The sequence below is a fragment of the Rattus rattus genome, chromosome 2, assembly GCF_011064425.1.
Source record: "Rattus rattus isolate New Zealand chromosome 2, Rrattus_CSIRO_v1, whole genome shotgun sequence".
NCBI classification, from domain to species: Eukaryota; Metazoa; Chordata; class Mammalia; order Rodentia; family Muridae; genus Rattus; species Rattus rattus.
Genome location: NC_046155.1, coordinates 45,236,057 through 45,250,908, shown reverse-complemented (window position 1 = coordinate 45,250,908; position 14,852 = coordinate 45,236,057). Strand labels below are relative to the sequence as shown.

Here is a 14,852-nt window from a genome sequence, read left to right as displayed (position 1 = left end):
GATGTTTTTGTAAGTTTGTGAATTCTAAGATACACCGACTTTTTGGATTGGTTTGTTATTTCAAGACAGAGCTTCTCTATGTATCTGGCTGTCCTGGAACTCACTCTGTAGACCAGGCTGGCCTCAAACTCAGAGATCCTACTGCCTCTGCCTCCTTCCTGAGTGCTAGGATTAAAGTTGTGCACCACCACACCCTCGCTGATTCACTGCCTTGTATAAGTATAATTTAATCATCTGCTCCGATCCAAAATTGAAGTTGTGTCCCAAAGCACTAGCTGTATTAACTTGGAATTGTTGTCACTGAAAATGTAAAAAGACCAGATATGGGGTTGGGGATTTAACTCAGCAGTAGAGCACTTGCCTAGCAAGCGAAAGGCCCTGGGTTCAGTCCCCAGCTCCGAAAAAAAAAAGAAAAAAAAAAAAGACCAGATATGCTTTTATATTCCAAGGAAATATTTGCCTTTCAGATAACCATTATTTATTTTTTATATATTATATTTTAAAAGAATATTTCCCCTCTGAGGTAAGCTAATAATCATGTTGGTTTTTCTTTTCTAAGGTCTCCCAGTTTGGGTGCAGGTCATTTGCTTTGCTTTTTGATGATATTGATCATAACATGTGTGCAGCAGACAAAGAAGTGTTCAGTTCTTTTGCACATGCACAAGTTTCCATCACAAATGAAATTTATCAGTACCTGGGAGAGCCGGAAACCTTCCTCTTCTGTCCCACAGGTATTGTATATAACAACTCTGGACTTCGTAGTTTTGAAATAACTTAAAAAGGGTCCTTGCACTGGACCTCTTACATTCCTCCCTTTGTGAATGAAAAAAAGAATGCTTTTTTTAGAAGACATTTTTCACATCTTACATAGGAAAAAAGAGTAATACCAAAGAAGTAAGTTGGAGATGTTTTGTGTTATTAATAGTAAAAGAATGTAAACATTACATTGTCATTGTTAAGGAAAATAGTATTGAAATGAAAGCTTTAAAAAATTAAATTCTTAGGCTTTTAGCTTAGTCTTCTCTTACTCCCTCCTACTTGTTCCTCTGTCTGCCCGAAAATCTCTTTCATCTCACTCCTCCCATTCTCATCTGACTCTGGCTGTTTTAGCCTAGAAAGTGCCCCGCTGAACCACATAGCTCGTTTCCATTGAAAGAGGTTCCAGTCGCCTCTCACAGCTCAACTCCACAAAACATGGTTCACACTTTTCTTTTTCAGGAAATGATGTTAGTTGTAAGAAATAATTTAGTCGGGGTTGGGGATTTAGCTCAGTGGTAGAGCGCTTGCCTAGGAAGCGCAAGGCCCTGAGTTTGGTCCCCAGCTCCGAAAAAAAGAACCAAAAAAAAAAAAAAGAAATAATTTAGTCAATTCTTTTTTTGGTGGGGTATCATTAGATTTTGGTCTCATGGAACAAAGGTTAGCCTCAGACTTCTGAACACCAACCTGCCTCATTCTCCCAAGTCTGGGGTGTGCATACAGATGGGTAGATCACATGGCAGGCTTAATTGTCTCTTTAAAAAAACTTAAAATGTTTATAAAATTTTATGAAATGAATTTTTCTTTTTTAATAATTTTATTATATAAGTACACTGTAGCTGTCTTCAGACACACCAGAAGAGGGCATCAGATCCCATTACAGATGGTTGTGAGCCACCGTGGTTGCTGGGAATTGAACTCAGGACCTCTGGAAGAGCAGTTCAGTGCTCTTAACCGCTGAGTCATCTCTCCAGCCCATGGAGTGAATTTCTAATGACTGAGATTATAAAGACTGCTTGGTACTACTGAGAACATCAGGGTTTTGTTTGTTGTTGTTGTTTTTGTTTTTTGTTTTTGTTTTTTTTTTTTCTCGGAGCTGGGGACCGAACCCAGGGCCTTGCGCTCGCTAGACAAGCGCTCTACCACTGAGCTAAATCCCCAACCTTGTTTTTAAGATACAGGGTCTCAAAGCGGAGTAAGACTGTGGTACATAGGGATTGTATGTTTACGTTTTTAAAACCTACTTAAATGCGTCAGTCTCACTTGCAGATCACCACCCACAGCTGGAGTGGATAACCAAGGTTGATAGGGTAAAAGGGGTTGTGGACCTGCTTAGGAATAGTTCTTTGGGCTGTTAGAATCTTTGTTGTCAGCAATCCAGTCTTCTAGCAAACACCAACATGAATCAGCAGATGCAGTCCAGTCCACTCAACACACACCACATACAAATCTGCGATGGCATCTTGAGCCACAGTAAACCTCAGGCTCTACAAGAAGCTGCCAGAATATCATGAGAAGTTCTGAAGTTGCATTGAGTCAGGATCAGCAACTTGATGCAAGGCAAACTGATATGAGTGTCAGCAAAGACTAGTGAAGCAAAGCAAACCAATGCGATAGCCTGTGTGGTCAGCCATATTCAGATTCTTTCTAAATATCAGGCGTCCTCTCATGGATCCTTCAGCACAAATCTCCTCTCATATGTGTCTGCTCATCCTTTTAAGTGTCTGCCACAGCAAAATATCATCATGGGTCTCCAAAGAAACCAGAAATTACCATTTCACAGGAAAGGCCCTGTTTGTTTTGTTTCTAAAAACTGGTCTGGATATGCTGAGCCTAGAGTGGCCTAATGTGAGCTTTCTGTCTTGGGCTCTGGACTCGAGGTTACAGGCAGGCACACCACCAAGTTGGAATATCTGATCCTGTGAACTGTCGTTATGTAATATCTGCTTAAGTTTACTCCTTGTATGTGTGATACACAGCTCTTTATTGTTTGAATAAAAATAATACAGAATGTGTAAGCAGTTTCCCCAATTATGAGCATTTCAGTCCTGACCTCTCTCTCCCCGTCTGCTTTTAGAATACTGCGGCACTTTCTGTTATCCAAGTGTATCTCAGTCTCCTTACTTGAGGACTGTGGGCGAAAAGCTGCTACCTGGAATTGAGGTGCTTTGGACAGGTGAGTCCTCAAGAATAAACTTTTGATTACCAGGGCTGAGAGAAACTGGTCTCTATTAGGTGATACAGAAATACTATCTTTTGAGACAAGGTCTTGTATATTCCAGGCTTAGAATTTGCTGTGTAGAATTTAACAATTCTTACCTTCCAAGTACTGGGAATACGGCTATATTTAATACACTCAGTGTATGTGATGTTGTAGATCAAACCCAGGGCATCATATATGCTCGAAACTCTTAACCATTTAGCTGTATCACTAAACTCTTAACCATTTAACTGTATCACTAAACTCTTAGGAAATTGTGCTTTGTAAAGTGAGTCAAAGGTTATGTCGCTGTGCTGGCTCAGTAAGGAGAATCGAGGCCAGCCATAGTGGTGCATACCTGTAGTCCTAGCATTTGAGAAGCAAAGGCAGGCGGATCTTTGTAAGTTTAAGACCAACCTGGTCCTCAGAGTGAGTTTCAGGACAGCCAGGGCTACACGGAAGAGACTCTGTCTCAAAAAAAAAAAAAAAAAAAAAAAAAAAAAAGTTAAAAGAAGAAGAATTGAGCAGCTGGGTGAGGTGGTACACAGTGCACAGTGGTTGTTCCACTTGGGAGCTGGAGTAGGAGTATCATTAGATTGAACCTTATAAATAACTGAAGAGAAGGGAGGCAGGGAAGGTGGCATATAACTTAGTAAGTAGTGAGCCCATCAGCTTACTCCACAGGGAGCCCTGGGTTTAGTCTCCATTGCTTCAAACACCAGGGGCTGGAGAGAGAAACTGAAAATGCATACATGACTAAAACAAAGCTACTTATGTGTTTTTAAACTTTTTTATTGCTTAACTTCTGTAAGTGGTGTATGTGTGTGACTGCATGCATCATGCTACACGTGTGAAGGTTAACTATTTTATGTATATAAGCAAACTAGCTGTCTCCAGACATACCAGAAGAGGGCATTGTATCCCATTACAGATGGTTGTGAGCCACCATGTGGTTGCTGGGAATTGAACTCAGGACTTCTGGAAGAGCAGTTAGTGCTCTTAACCCCTGAGCCATCTCTCCAGCGCCCCCAAGAGAAGAACTTCTAATACTATTTCGTCTCCCACCCTTTGGGTCCTAGGGATCAAGTGTGAGATCATTAAGCTTGATGAGAGGCTCCTTACCACATAGCTCAGCCATCCCTGAGCCCTTCTTGTATTTACATTTTCATTACACTTACTAGGCTGTGCATGTGGGCCCTCCATTCCCTGACTCCTGCCATGGGATATGTATATAAATTAGAGAATAAGTCACGGGAACTGAAACCATCTACCCTGAGGGTATTGGCAGTTGCAGTCAAGTCATCTAGCTTGGTGGACAAGTGCTTTTATATAGTGAGCTATGCCACTAACCTTCCCAGCTCTTATCTTTTTTTTTTTTCTTAAATTTTTTTTCAATGTGTATGTGTGTTCTATCTGCATATATGCCTGCATGCCAGAAGTGGGCACCAGAACCTAGGAGGACCCAATATGTCTCCTGAGAATGGAACCTCTGGAAGAGCAGCACACAGGGCTCCTAACTGCTAAGCCATCTCTTCAGGCTCCTTATTTCATCTTTTCACTGTTTTAATTTATTTAATGTTTGACTGCTCTGCTGCATATGTGCCACTTGCCAGAAGAGGGCATCAGACCCCAGCACAGATGGCTGTGAGCCACCATGTGGTTGCTGGGAATTGAACTAGGGCCTCTGGAAGAGCAGTCAGTGCCCTTAACCACTGAGCCATCTCACCAGCTCCTTTTTACATTTTTTATTACATGTGGTGTGTGAGCGTGTGTGCATGCATGCACTATCGCAGAAGACAACTTGTAGGACCCTCCTACCCTGTAGTTCATGGAGATTGAACTCGGATTATCAAACTTGCCTTTTAAGATGTATTTATGTTTGTTTATTTTGCCTGCATGCACGTATGTGTATCTAGTGCATGCCTGGTGCCCGTGGAGATTAGAAGGGATAGATTCCCTGGAATTGGAGTTAAGGATGCTTGTGAATCACCATGTGGGTGCTGGGAGTCTAACCCATGTTCTCTGCAAGAGCAACAAATGCTCTTAACCACTGAGCTGTCTCTCCACTACAGTGTATTTTAAGAACCATGTAAAGAGTTTTGTAAATAAGTTCTTTTAACAAACTATTTCTAGGTCCAAAAGTTGTTTCAAAAGAAATTCCAGTAGAATCTATTGAAGAAGTTTCTAAGATCATTAAGAGAGCCCCAGTGATCTGGGATAACATTCATGCTAATGACTATGATCAGAAGAGGCTGTTTCTGGGTCCCTACAAAGGAAGATCCACAGAGCTCATCCCACGGTTGAAGGGAGTGCTGACTAATCCAAATTGTGAATTTGAAGCCAACTACGTTGCCATCCACACCCTTGCCACTTGGTACAAGTCAAACATGAACGGAGTGAGGAAGGACGTGGTGATGAGTAAGTGCCTGTGCTGGGTGGACAGGGCCGCTGTAAGCGCTGTCCCTGCCTCAGTTTAACTTTTGTTGTGTTTCCTCATCTCTTACTTAGGTGCCTAACAGGAAAAGACTGTGTGTCCTTGGACAAGTCACTGCTTTGCAAAGTCCCTAAAAGAGTTACAAGTGTGAGAATGTCTGCTGCTTATTGACTTGCATTTAAAGATACTGTGTGGCAGGTGCATCTTCCTGGGTGTTGAATGGACCACTTTTTTTTTTAAAGATTGTTTATGAATACATACAGTGTTGCTGTCTTCAGACACACCAGAAGAGGGCACTGGATCCCATTACAAATGATTGTGAGCCACCATGTGGTTGCTGGGAATTGAACTCAGGACTCTTAACCTCTAAGCCATCTCTCCAGCCCCCAAGTGTCTACTTTTGCAAAACCAGTTTTAAGTTGGGAAGACAAGCAGGCATTTGTAGTGTCTGTCCTGCTGTCATGCCTGTCTGCAGTGTGGTAGCAGAAGAGTGATAACTTGCGGTGTTGCTAGGCCCCTGGGCAGGCATTTGATCTGGATTATATGAGTAGAACTGCTGCATGTGGGCTCATACTGGTCATGAACATTCTGAAGTGAAGAGTAGGCAAGAGATGGTTTGGGGTTAAAGACATAGGCTGTGCGAGCTAGCAGCCTGAAATTCCACAAAGTTGTCCTCTGTTCTCCATGTGTATGCCCAGGCACCTGTTCTGACAGACAGACGGTGGGTTCACATGATGATAAATAAAAAATTTAAAAACCGAAGTTAGTCTGAAGCAGGGTTACTGATGACATTTGGTATAGGACTGCTTGCTGTCGTGACATTTGGTATGTGTGTGTAGCTGTGGTCTGTGCCCTTGCCATTGTTCATTGAATTGAGGCCTTTTATGGCTTGGTCACTGTTGTCACTTTCACTCAAAAAAGACACAATTAGGAATGTAATCTGCATGCGTAGTGTTTAACTCCTACATGTTTTAAGACAGGGCATAACACTTAGGTGATAGATGTTAAGTTAGGTTAATCAAACTCAGCTGTGCTCCACGCTAGGGTAGAGTTTCTGAGTGCCAAGCTGACTGTTCTGCCTGTCCTCACCTGGAATTTGATGACCTTAGCTCAGCCTGATGCAGTGGTGCACATCCTTAGTCTCAGCACTCAAAGACAGAGGCAGGCGGATCTCTGAGTTAAAGACTAGCCTGGTCTACATAGTTCAGGGGCTGCTAGTGAGACCTTACATAGTGAGATCCTATCTGAAAAAAAGAAAAAGACTATGCCTTAGGGATTGATTGATAATGAAGCCATAAGAGCCTGAAGATGCAGCTGTGTTTTCTTTATGCAAAGGTTGGTGTAAAGCTTTCATTAACCTGGCCATCTCATTACTGGTATTCAGTGAACATGGATGACCAGTTTTTCTAGTGACTCTAACATACTTATTTTAGTTGGAACCTTGAGCAAGTAAGTGACCTTCTAGATGGTTAATGGAGGATCTGGTATTTGTGTTTTATATTAAAGGTTTGTTTTTGGGTTTTTGTTTCGATCTTACCGCAACAAGTGAAACTTAAGCATACATCCTCACTTACGAGGGTTTTCTAATACAAATTATTTTTGTGCTTCTTCCCCCTCACAGCTGACAGTGAAGACAGTACTGTCTCAATACAGATAAAGTTAGAAAATGAAGGCAGTGATGAAGACATTGAGACTGATGTGCTCTACAGTCCACAGATGGCTTTAAAGCTGGCCTTAACTGAGTGGCTGCAGGAGTTCGGTGTCCCTCATCAGTACAGCAGTGAGTGACTGGGGTGAAGAGGCTGGGGCCTCACACATGCTGGGCAGACAGTTTGTCATTTAATCCATCTCAGTGCACTGATTCTTGTTTTAGGGTTTATTTTGTATTTTATATTCATTTATGTGTACATACGTTTGGATGCAAATGGCTGTACACGTGCACATTTGCTTGTGTATGTAGGTGCCAAAAGTCCACCTTGGGTGTCATTCCTCAGAAACTGTCTACCTTGGGACTTCCCTTTTTGATAAGGTTTCATTTGCTCCAGATTGGCCTCTAGTTTGACATGTGACCTAAGACGAGCTTGAACTTTTGTTTTGCTTTGAGATGGTTTCTCTGTAGCCCTGGCTACCTGTAATGCACTGTGTAGACCACCCGTCTCTACTTCGAGTTCTTGAAATAGAGACTTGTTCTGCTACATACACTTAGACAGCTTGTACCAGGAGATTGGATTGCAGAGTTGAGTCACGGTGCAGTCATGCCCTTCCTTCCTTTAGATCCACTGAGCAGAATGTAATTGAGCTTTGTGGGGGTTTTGTTTTGGTTTTTTTTGTTTTGGTTTTTTTGTTTTTAAAGCTGGCATGTAGCCCAGGTTGACTTAGAACTTGCTATGTAGCCACAGATGTCCTAGAGTTCTTTTTTTTTTTTTTTTTTTTTTTTTTTTGAGCTGGGGACCCGAACCCAGGGCCTTGCGCTTCCTAGGCAAGCGCTTTACCTCACTGAGCTAAATCCCCAACCTGTCCTAGAGTTCTTCTGCTTGTCCTGCCTTGCCTCCCCAGTGCTGGGCTTTTAGGCATGTATTACCATGGACAACTTTTTTTTTTTTTTCTTTCTTTTTCTTTTTTTTTTTCGGAGCTGGGGACTGAACCCCGGGCCTTGCGTTTGCTAGGCAAGCGCTCTACCACTGAGCTAAATCCCCAACCCCCCCTTTTTTTTTTCTTAAAGATTTATTTATTTTATTTATAGATGGTTGTGAGCCACCATGTGGTTGCTGGGGATTGAACTCAGGACCTCTGGAAGAGCAGTCAGTGCTCTTAACCGCTGAACCACCTCTCCAGCCCACCATGGACAACTCTTAAAAAAAAAACAACTTTATGTGTATGCGTATTATGCTTGCATGTATGTGTATCCACCATGTGTGTGCAGTACCAGTGGAGACCAGAAAGGGGTGTTGGAGTCTTTGGAATTGGAGTTTTAGATAGGTGTAAGCTTTCATGTGGTTGTTGGGAACTGAATCTGGGTTTTCTAGAAGAATAGCCACTGTTCTTAGTTGTTAACTTTTTTTGAGGCAAGGCTTTGACTTTGCTATTTGACTCCTGACTGACCTGACAGTGCTCCTGCTTCAGCCTTTCATGTGCTTGAAATAACACACGTCAGCTCACAATCATCTGTAGCTTCAGTTTGAGGAGATAAGATACCCCTTTCTGGCCTCTGAGGGTCCAGCCTTATGTGTGGTACACATATATGACATGTGTGTGAATGTGCTCTGTGCTCTGTAGGTATTGGAGTCCCCTGGAGCTACAGTTACATGTAGTTGTCAGCTGCCTGCTGGGAATTGAACTCAGTTGCTCTGCACACACAGTACACACTCATTTGAAGACAGGGCAGGGTCTCACTTTGTAGCCTTGGATGTTCTGGAGACTTACTGTAGGCTAACCTTGAACTCCGGGAGACTCTACCTCCTGAGTGCTGGAATTATTTATTTATTTATTTATTTATTTATTTTTTATTTTTTATTTTATTTTATTATATATAAGTACACTGTAGCTGTCTTCAAATACAGCAGAAGAGGGCATCAGATCTTTTTACAGATGGTTGTGAGCCACCATGTGGTTGCTGGGAATTGAACTCATGACCTCTGGAAGAGCAGTCGGGTGCTCTTAACCACTGAGCCATCTCTCCAGCCCCTATTTATTTTTTTTAAGATTTATTATATATGAGTACACTGTAGCTTTCTTCAGACACACCAGAAGAGGGCATCGGATCTCCTTACAGGTGGTTGTGAGCCACCATGTGGTTGCTGGGATTTGAACTCAGGACCTCTGGAAGAGCAGTTGGGTGCTCTTAACCGCTGAGCCATCTCTCCAGCCCCCTGAGTGCTGGAATTAATAGCATGTGCCACCATGCCTGTCTACAGTATGCAGAACAGTGTGCCACAGTTTTTGATTAAGCTTATTGCTTGATTATGTGCACACACAGACGTGTACATACTGTGGCACAATTTTCATGAGTCAGTTCTTTCCATGGCAGTCCCAGGGATCCAACCCATGTTGTTGGGCTTGGTGGTAGTGTCTTAACCCATTGGGCTATGTTCCTGGCCTGGGTGGAGGGCAAGCATTTCCTAAATGTGATGAGCCCAGTTTGCTTTGTTCTTCCTCTTCCCATTGTAGGTAGACAGGTTGCACACAGTGGAGCTAAGACAAGCGTAGTGGACGGGACTCCCTTGGTTGCAGCACCTTCTTTAAATGCCACAACTGTAGTTACAACAGTTTACCAGGAGCCCATTATGAGCCAGGGAGCAGCTTTGAGTGGTGAGCCCTCAGCTCTGACCAAGGAAGAAGAAAAGAAACAGCCAGATGAGGAACCCATGGATATGGTGGTAGAGAAGCAGGAAGAGTCAGAGCACAAGAGTGACAACCAAATACTAACTGAGATTGTCGAAGCTAAAATGGCAGAGGAGTTGAAACCAATGGACACTGATAAGGAGAGCATAGCCGAGTCAAAATCCCCAGAGATGTCTATGCAAGAAGACTGCATTAATGATATCGCTCCTATGCAGACAGACGAGCAAACAAACAAGGAGCAATTTGTGCCAGGTCCAAATGAAAAACCTTTGTACGCTGCAGAACCAGTGACTCTGGAGGATTTACAGTTACTTGCTGATCTCTTCTACCTTCCTTATGAGCATGGACCCAAAGGAGCACAGATGCTACGGGAGTTCCAGTGGCTTCGAGCAAACAGTAGTGTTGTCAGTGTCAATTGCAAAGGAAAAGACTCTGAAAAAGTGAGTACACTCATTGTCCTTCAGTGGCTTCTCACTGGTACCTGGAATGTGGACAGGTTTGTTTACAGAGTCTTAAAAGCATTTTAAAGTGTGTTTTGATTTGTTTGGCTGTCATGGAACTCAAAGATCTACTAGCCTTCGCCTTAGAAGCGGTGGGGTTAAAGGTGTGGCCACTACTGCCCAGCTTAAAGTTTGTTTTTTTTTTTTTTTTTTTCTTTTTTTCGGAGCTGGGGACCGAAACCCAGTTAAAGTTTATTTGTATTTAGTGCTGGTGTGTGTGTATGTGTGCATACAAGCATTAGTCTGTGTTTCCATAGAGGGATCGAGCCATTGGCTCTCTTGGAATCAGGCTTAGTGTTGTAAGCCCCTGATATGGATGGGTCACTGGGTTTGAGACAGATTGTCAGGAGCAGTCCTATCTGCGCAGATTCTCAAGTATTAGGGCTGTGGGAGCCACCATTACCTGCCACAGAGAGCATTGGCTAATGCCTGCTGTGTTGGTTCCAGCACTTAAACGACGGAAGCAGGGGATCCAGGAGTTCAGGGTTGTTCTCCACTACCTCGAGTTGGGCTGACCTGGGTTATAGAGACCCTGTCTCCCTCCCCCTCCCCAAGTTTCAGTTCTTCCTTTTCTCCGCTCACCCACACTGCTGTCAGGAGATTTCTTTTCTATTTCATATATATGGATGTTTCCCTAAATAGATGTGTGTGCACCACATTTGTGCCTGGTGCCTGAGTCCAGAACAGGGTATTACATTCCCTGGAACTAGAGTTAATGGGTGTTAGTGGAACCACTATGGGTGCTGGGAAGAAGCAACAAGTGGCTGAACTTGGGCCCTCTCTCTACCCTTGAGATTCTTTTTTTTTTTTTTTCCATCCCCCCACCTCCCCCCTACCCTTGAGATTCTTAAGTGGACATAATTGTAACTGTAAACTTGACCATAATTAGAAATACGTTCCTTAAAATAATGGAGAGTTTTATACTGGATCTGGTGCCTTCACTTCCTTTGCTTGATGTTCTAGTTAGAAATGGAAGAAAGTCTGATCTAGGTATTTAACAGTTTAATTGTTCACCTAGAGTTTAAACCATGGTAGTTGTTTAAGATAAATTGTGTATGCCTGATAAATAACTCAGTGTGTAACTCTTAGATCATTTTGTTAAACTTAAAATTTTTTAATCATTTCATTTTTTTCTTTTTAATTCTATATAGATTGAAGAATGGCGGTCACGAGCAGCCAAGTTTGAAGAAATGTGCGCACTAGTGATGGGGATGTTCACCCGGCTCTCCAACTGTGCCAACAGGACAATCCTTTATGACATGTACTCCTATGTGTGGGATATCAAGAGTATAATGTCTATGGTGAAGTCTTTTGTGCAGTGGTTAGGTAGGTGCACCGGCGGTGATCTCCTCCGCATTCATATATATTGTCCTTAAAAATTATCCCACAGGGAGAAAACCACTTAGGGAATTTGCAAATTTCCATGTTTTTCAGTTCTTTGCCTACATTTTTCTCAAAGGTGAACATAGTTAAAAAAAACTTCAAAGCCTTAGTAATTGTTTTGAGCATATTAGTTTTTCTCCCTTGGGCTAATTTCCTAAATATCTTGGAAATATGTTAGAAAGTACTGACTTCAACGTGCTCTGACTGAATGCTCCCTGGATGGAGCCCTGAGAGAGAGTGAGTCCTCCACTGATGTGATGTGGAGGTAGAACTCTATGAGATGTGACTCCGTGAGCGTTCTGCTGCTTGCTGTGTCTTGATAACATTAGTGCTGTGTTGATAGAAAAACTGCTGAAATTACCCCAGGGGCCTGGCAAAGAGGAAGCCGTCCTCCCAGCCCTGTGCGCATGCGAGCTTTAGTGGAAGGCTATTCTGGTGCTACTTGGTAATTACTTCCTGTGGCTGCTCTTTATCCCTCTACCAGCTAATTGATTTTAGCACGGGATGGAAATTACAGTCCCTATAAACTCTGCTTCATCCAGTGCACTTTTGTGTGCCTCTTTTTTCTTTCGGAAATTCCTAAACTTGGTAAAAAAGCGCCAGCATGGCCAAGTTTCTCCAGGGACCTCATTTCATTTTCAGGTTTCATGAATGGACGTACAGCACACAGCAGGCAGCAAAGCTAACTCCTGTGTCCATTTCATAGTAGGCACAGGTAGCGCAGCGGGGCTTCGTAAGTAGATGTAAAATGGATGGTCTGAAACCGTCAGCGCCCAAGTTCTCTGTTCACATAGGTGTCTTTGGGCTCTTAAATATTAAGAGAGAATGTGTGATTACTGATTTTAAAATATAGAAAGAACTGTATCTATTAGCACAGAGCCTTAATTAGCACCTTTGAGAAAAATAGGTGTCTCTATCTTAGACACCTATTAAGGGTGGCAGATATCTCCTTTTAGGCTCAGGGGAAACATCTCTATTGATAGTTGGATGATAGCTAGCACTTGCCTTCCAGGCTTCTTGCCAGGGAGTTATTAATCCTTACAGGGATTTACATCGTTAGTTTCTAAGGCCCCTAGGGATTTTGAACCCGAAATCCAGGCTATTAGAGAATATATCACTTAAATATTATACTCCAGGGTTCAGCCCTCAGTATCACGTCCTGCCCCCCAAATTCAAGAACTACTGAAAGTTAAATTTTATTATATCTAGTATTGTTCATTTTTCTTCTCAAGCTATCTCTGCCCTAGGCAGCAGTGAGGGTAGATCTCCCAAGTTGTACAGTCTCGGAAGGAACATCGTGGTTTTGAGTAACTACCGTCAGTGCTCAGTGCGGCTGTGCAGATGCCCAGTTTCAGGGACTCGTGATTAGACTCCTTTGTTTTCTTCCTTTCTCCAGTCCAGCTGGCATTCAGTCCTTTAAAGAATGTGCTATGCAGTACTTTTGATGACTAACGACTTCTATTATCTTCTTCCCCATTGTGTACAGATGGGAGAGTCCTCAGCACAAGTGTCTACTACTATTGGATGGACAGCGGCAGATGTTCACAGCGCGTCCTGATTAATTAGTTTTAAGTTGAAGGGCTCTATCTGTGAGGTAGCTCAGGTAGAATGAATCTAGGGCAGTAGATATGAACTGAAGTCACGTTTGCGCAGCGTCTCAGGCATTAACCATGTTTTCATTTACACAGCTCTTCGCACATGCAGCTTTTACTGTACTAGTTGGAAGTGCTAGTTATGTTGGAGTCTCAAAGTGGAGGGTAGGGGAAATTGGCTGAATTTAAAGTTTGAGAAATATATTGGTTTTTTTTTGTTGTTGTTGTTGTTTTGTGCTTTTTTTTTTTTTTTTTTTTTTTGTTTTCTTTTTTTTTTTTTTTTTTTGTAAATTAATAGATGGTTTGGGCAAGCTCTTGGTTTTGTTGAAATTTTGACCCATTTCATGTTTATTTTACAAATACTACATTTTATGGGGTTCATGTTGGCTTTTTTCTTTTTTTTTTCTTCTTTTGTGTGTATGTGTATATGTATGTTTTGGTTTTGCTTTGGGTTTTTTGTTTTGTTTTTGTTTTTTTGTTTTGTTTTTTGCTTTTTTTGTTTTGTTTTGTTTTTTAAATAAAAAACCCTACCCTTAAAACATAACAAACCTAGATGTGATCTTTTAATGGGCCGAATTGTCAACAAAAATTTGGTTTGCTTTGGGACTGTCTGACTAGCACACGGTGTCTTGTACTGATGAGATTGTTAACTTGAACAGGAGGTAGAAGGCTGTCTTCCAGTGGAAAAGAACTATGTTGCGCTGCTGTATCTTGTCAGAAAACTAGGCAGGTCATTTCTGTTTGGTGTCCAAACGTTAGCTGTTAGTTATCTCATGGCTGTTGGCTTTACTGCCTATGAGGCTGGCTGCCTTCAAGCCTGCTGTTCGCCGCCTGCGTCCTTTACCTGTGGTGCTCTAGCAGATGCCTAAGAACCACACATTGTCATACTTCTAAGAAGTGTGTTTTTAGCTTTAGACAATTATGAAATTTAGTTGGCTCTCCCAAGTTCTCGATCTTGTTAGATTGGCATATTTGACTGGCCGTGTCTGCATTAAGATAGTACTTGTTCACTAAAACCAAAATTTTTATTAATTCCATTTTTGTCAATAGTATCTGCTGACCTTAAGTTTTCTGACAAGATTGACTCCCTTTCCTTGTCCTGTACCCTTCCTCAAAATGTAAAATGTGACTTCAGACAGGTTTAATTCAGTTCCTTCATGGGCTGTGATAATAAAATGTCTATCTCATTGGCTTCAGTTTATGGTTACAGAATTTCACGATAGTTAAACAGTTGTTTTGATTTACTGTTGTATAAGGAATATAGAAGCTTTTATTTGGATAACCTCATTATTCCTTCCAAAAATTAAAGTGTAGAGCTGATTGGAAGTAGTGGTTTTCATTAACCAGAGGAAGGAACAGAAGAATTGAAATGCTGTTACAAATTTTAAATAATTATTATCACAGCCTTGCCTTGAAACCCTTAATTAGAACTTTTAGAGAGCTATTTCCAGTGTGTGTTAGTTTGTTGGACATTTGAGACCCCAGGAAATCCCCTTTCACGTAACGTTCTCCGCTTGGATCTGATCTCAACAGGGTGTCGTAGTCATTCTTCAGCACAGTTCTTAATTGGAGACCAAGAACCCTGGGCCTTTAGAGGTGGTCTAGCAGGAGAGTTCCAGGTATCAATATGATTCACAACTGAATTG

General features: G+C 42.0%; 1 protein-coding gene across 1 annotated transcript in view; it reads left to right on the top strand.

Moving 5' to 3' along the window:
* Positions 1-14,852, top strand: part of Oga (O-GlcNAcase) — a 36,736-nt gene that overhangs the window by 9,271 nt on the left and 12,613 nt on the right. The window contains exons 5-11 of the mRNA XM_032892079.1: positions 560-731; positions 2,834-2,932; positions 5,090-5,374; positions 7,012-7,170; positions 9,558-10,171; positions 11,383-11,557; positions 14,740-14,825. Of these exons, the coding sequence (XP_032747970.1) occupies positions 560-731; positions 2,834-2,932; positions 5,090-5,374; positions 7,012-7,170; positions 9,558-10,171; positions 11,383-11,557; positions 14,740-14,825 (1,590 nt within the window). The remainder of the gene's footprint in view (positions 1-559; positions 732-2,833; positions 2,933-5,089; positions 5,375-7,011; positions 7,171-9,557; positions 10,172-11,382; positions 11,558-14,739; positions 14,826-14,852) is intronic.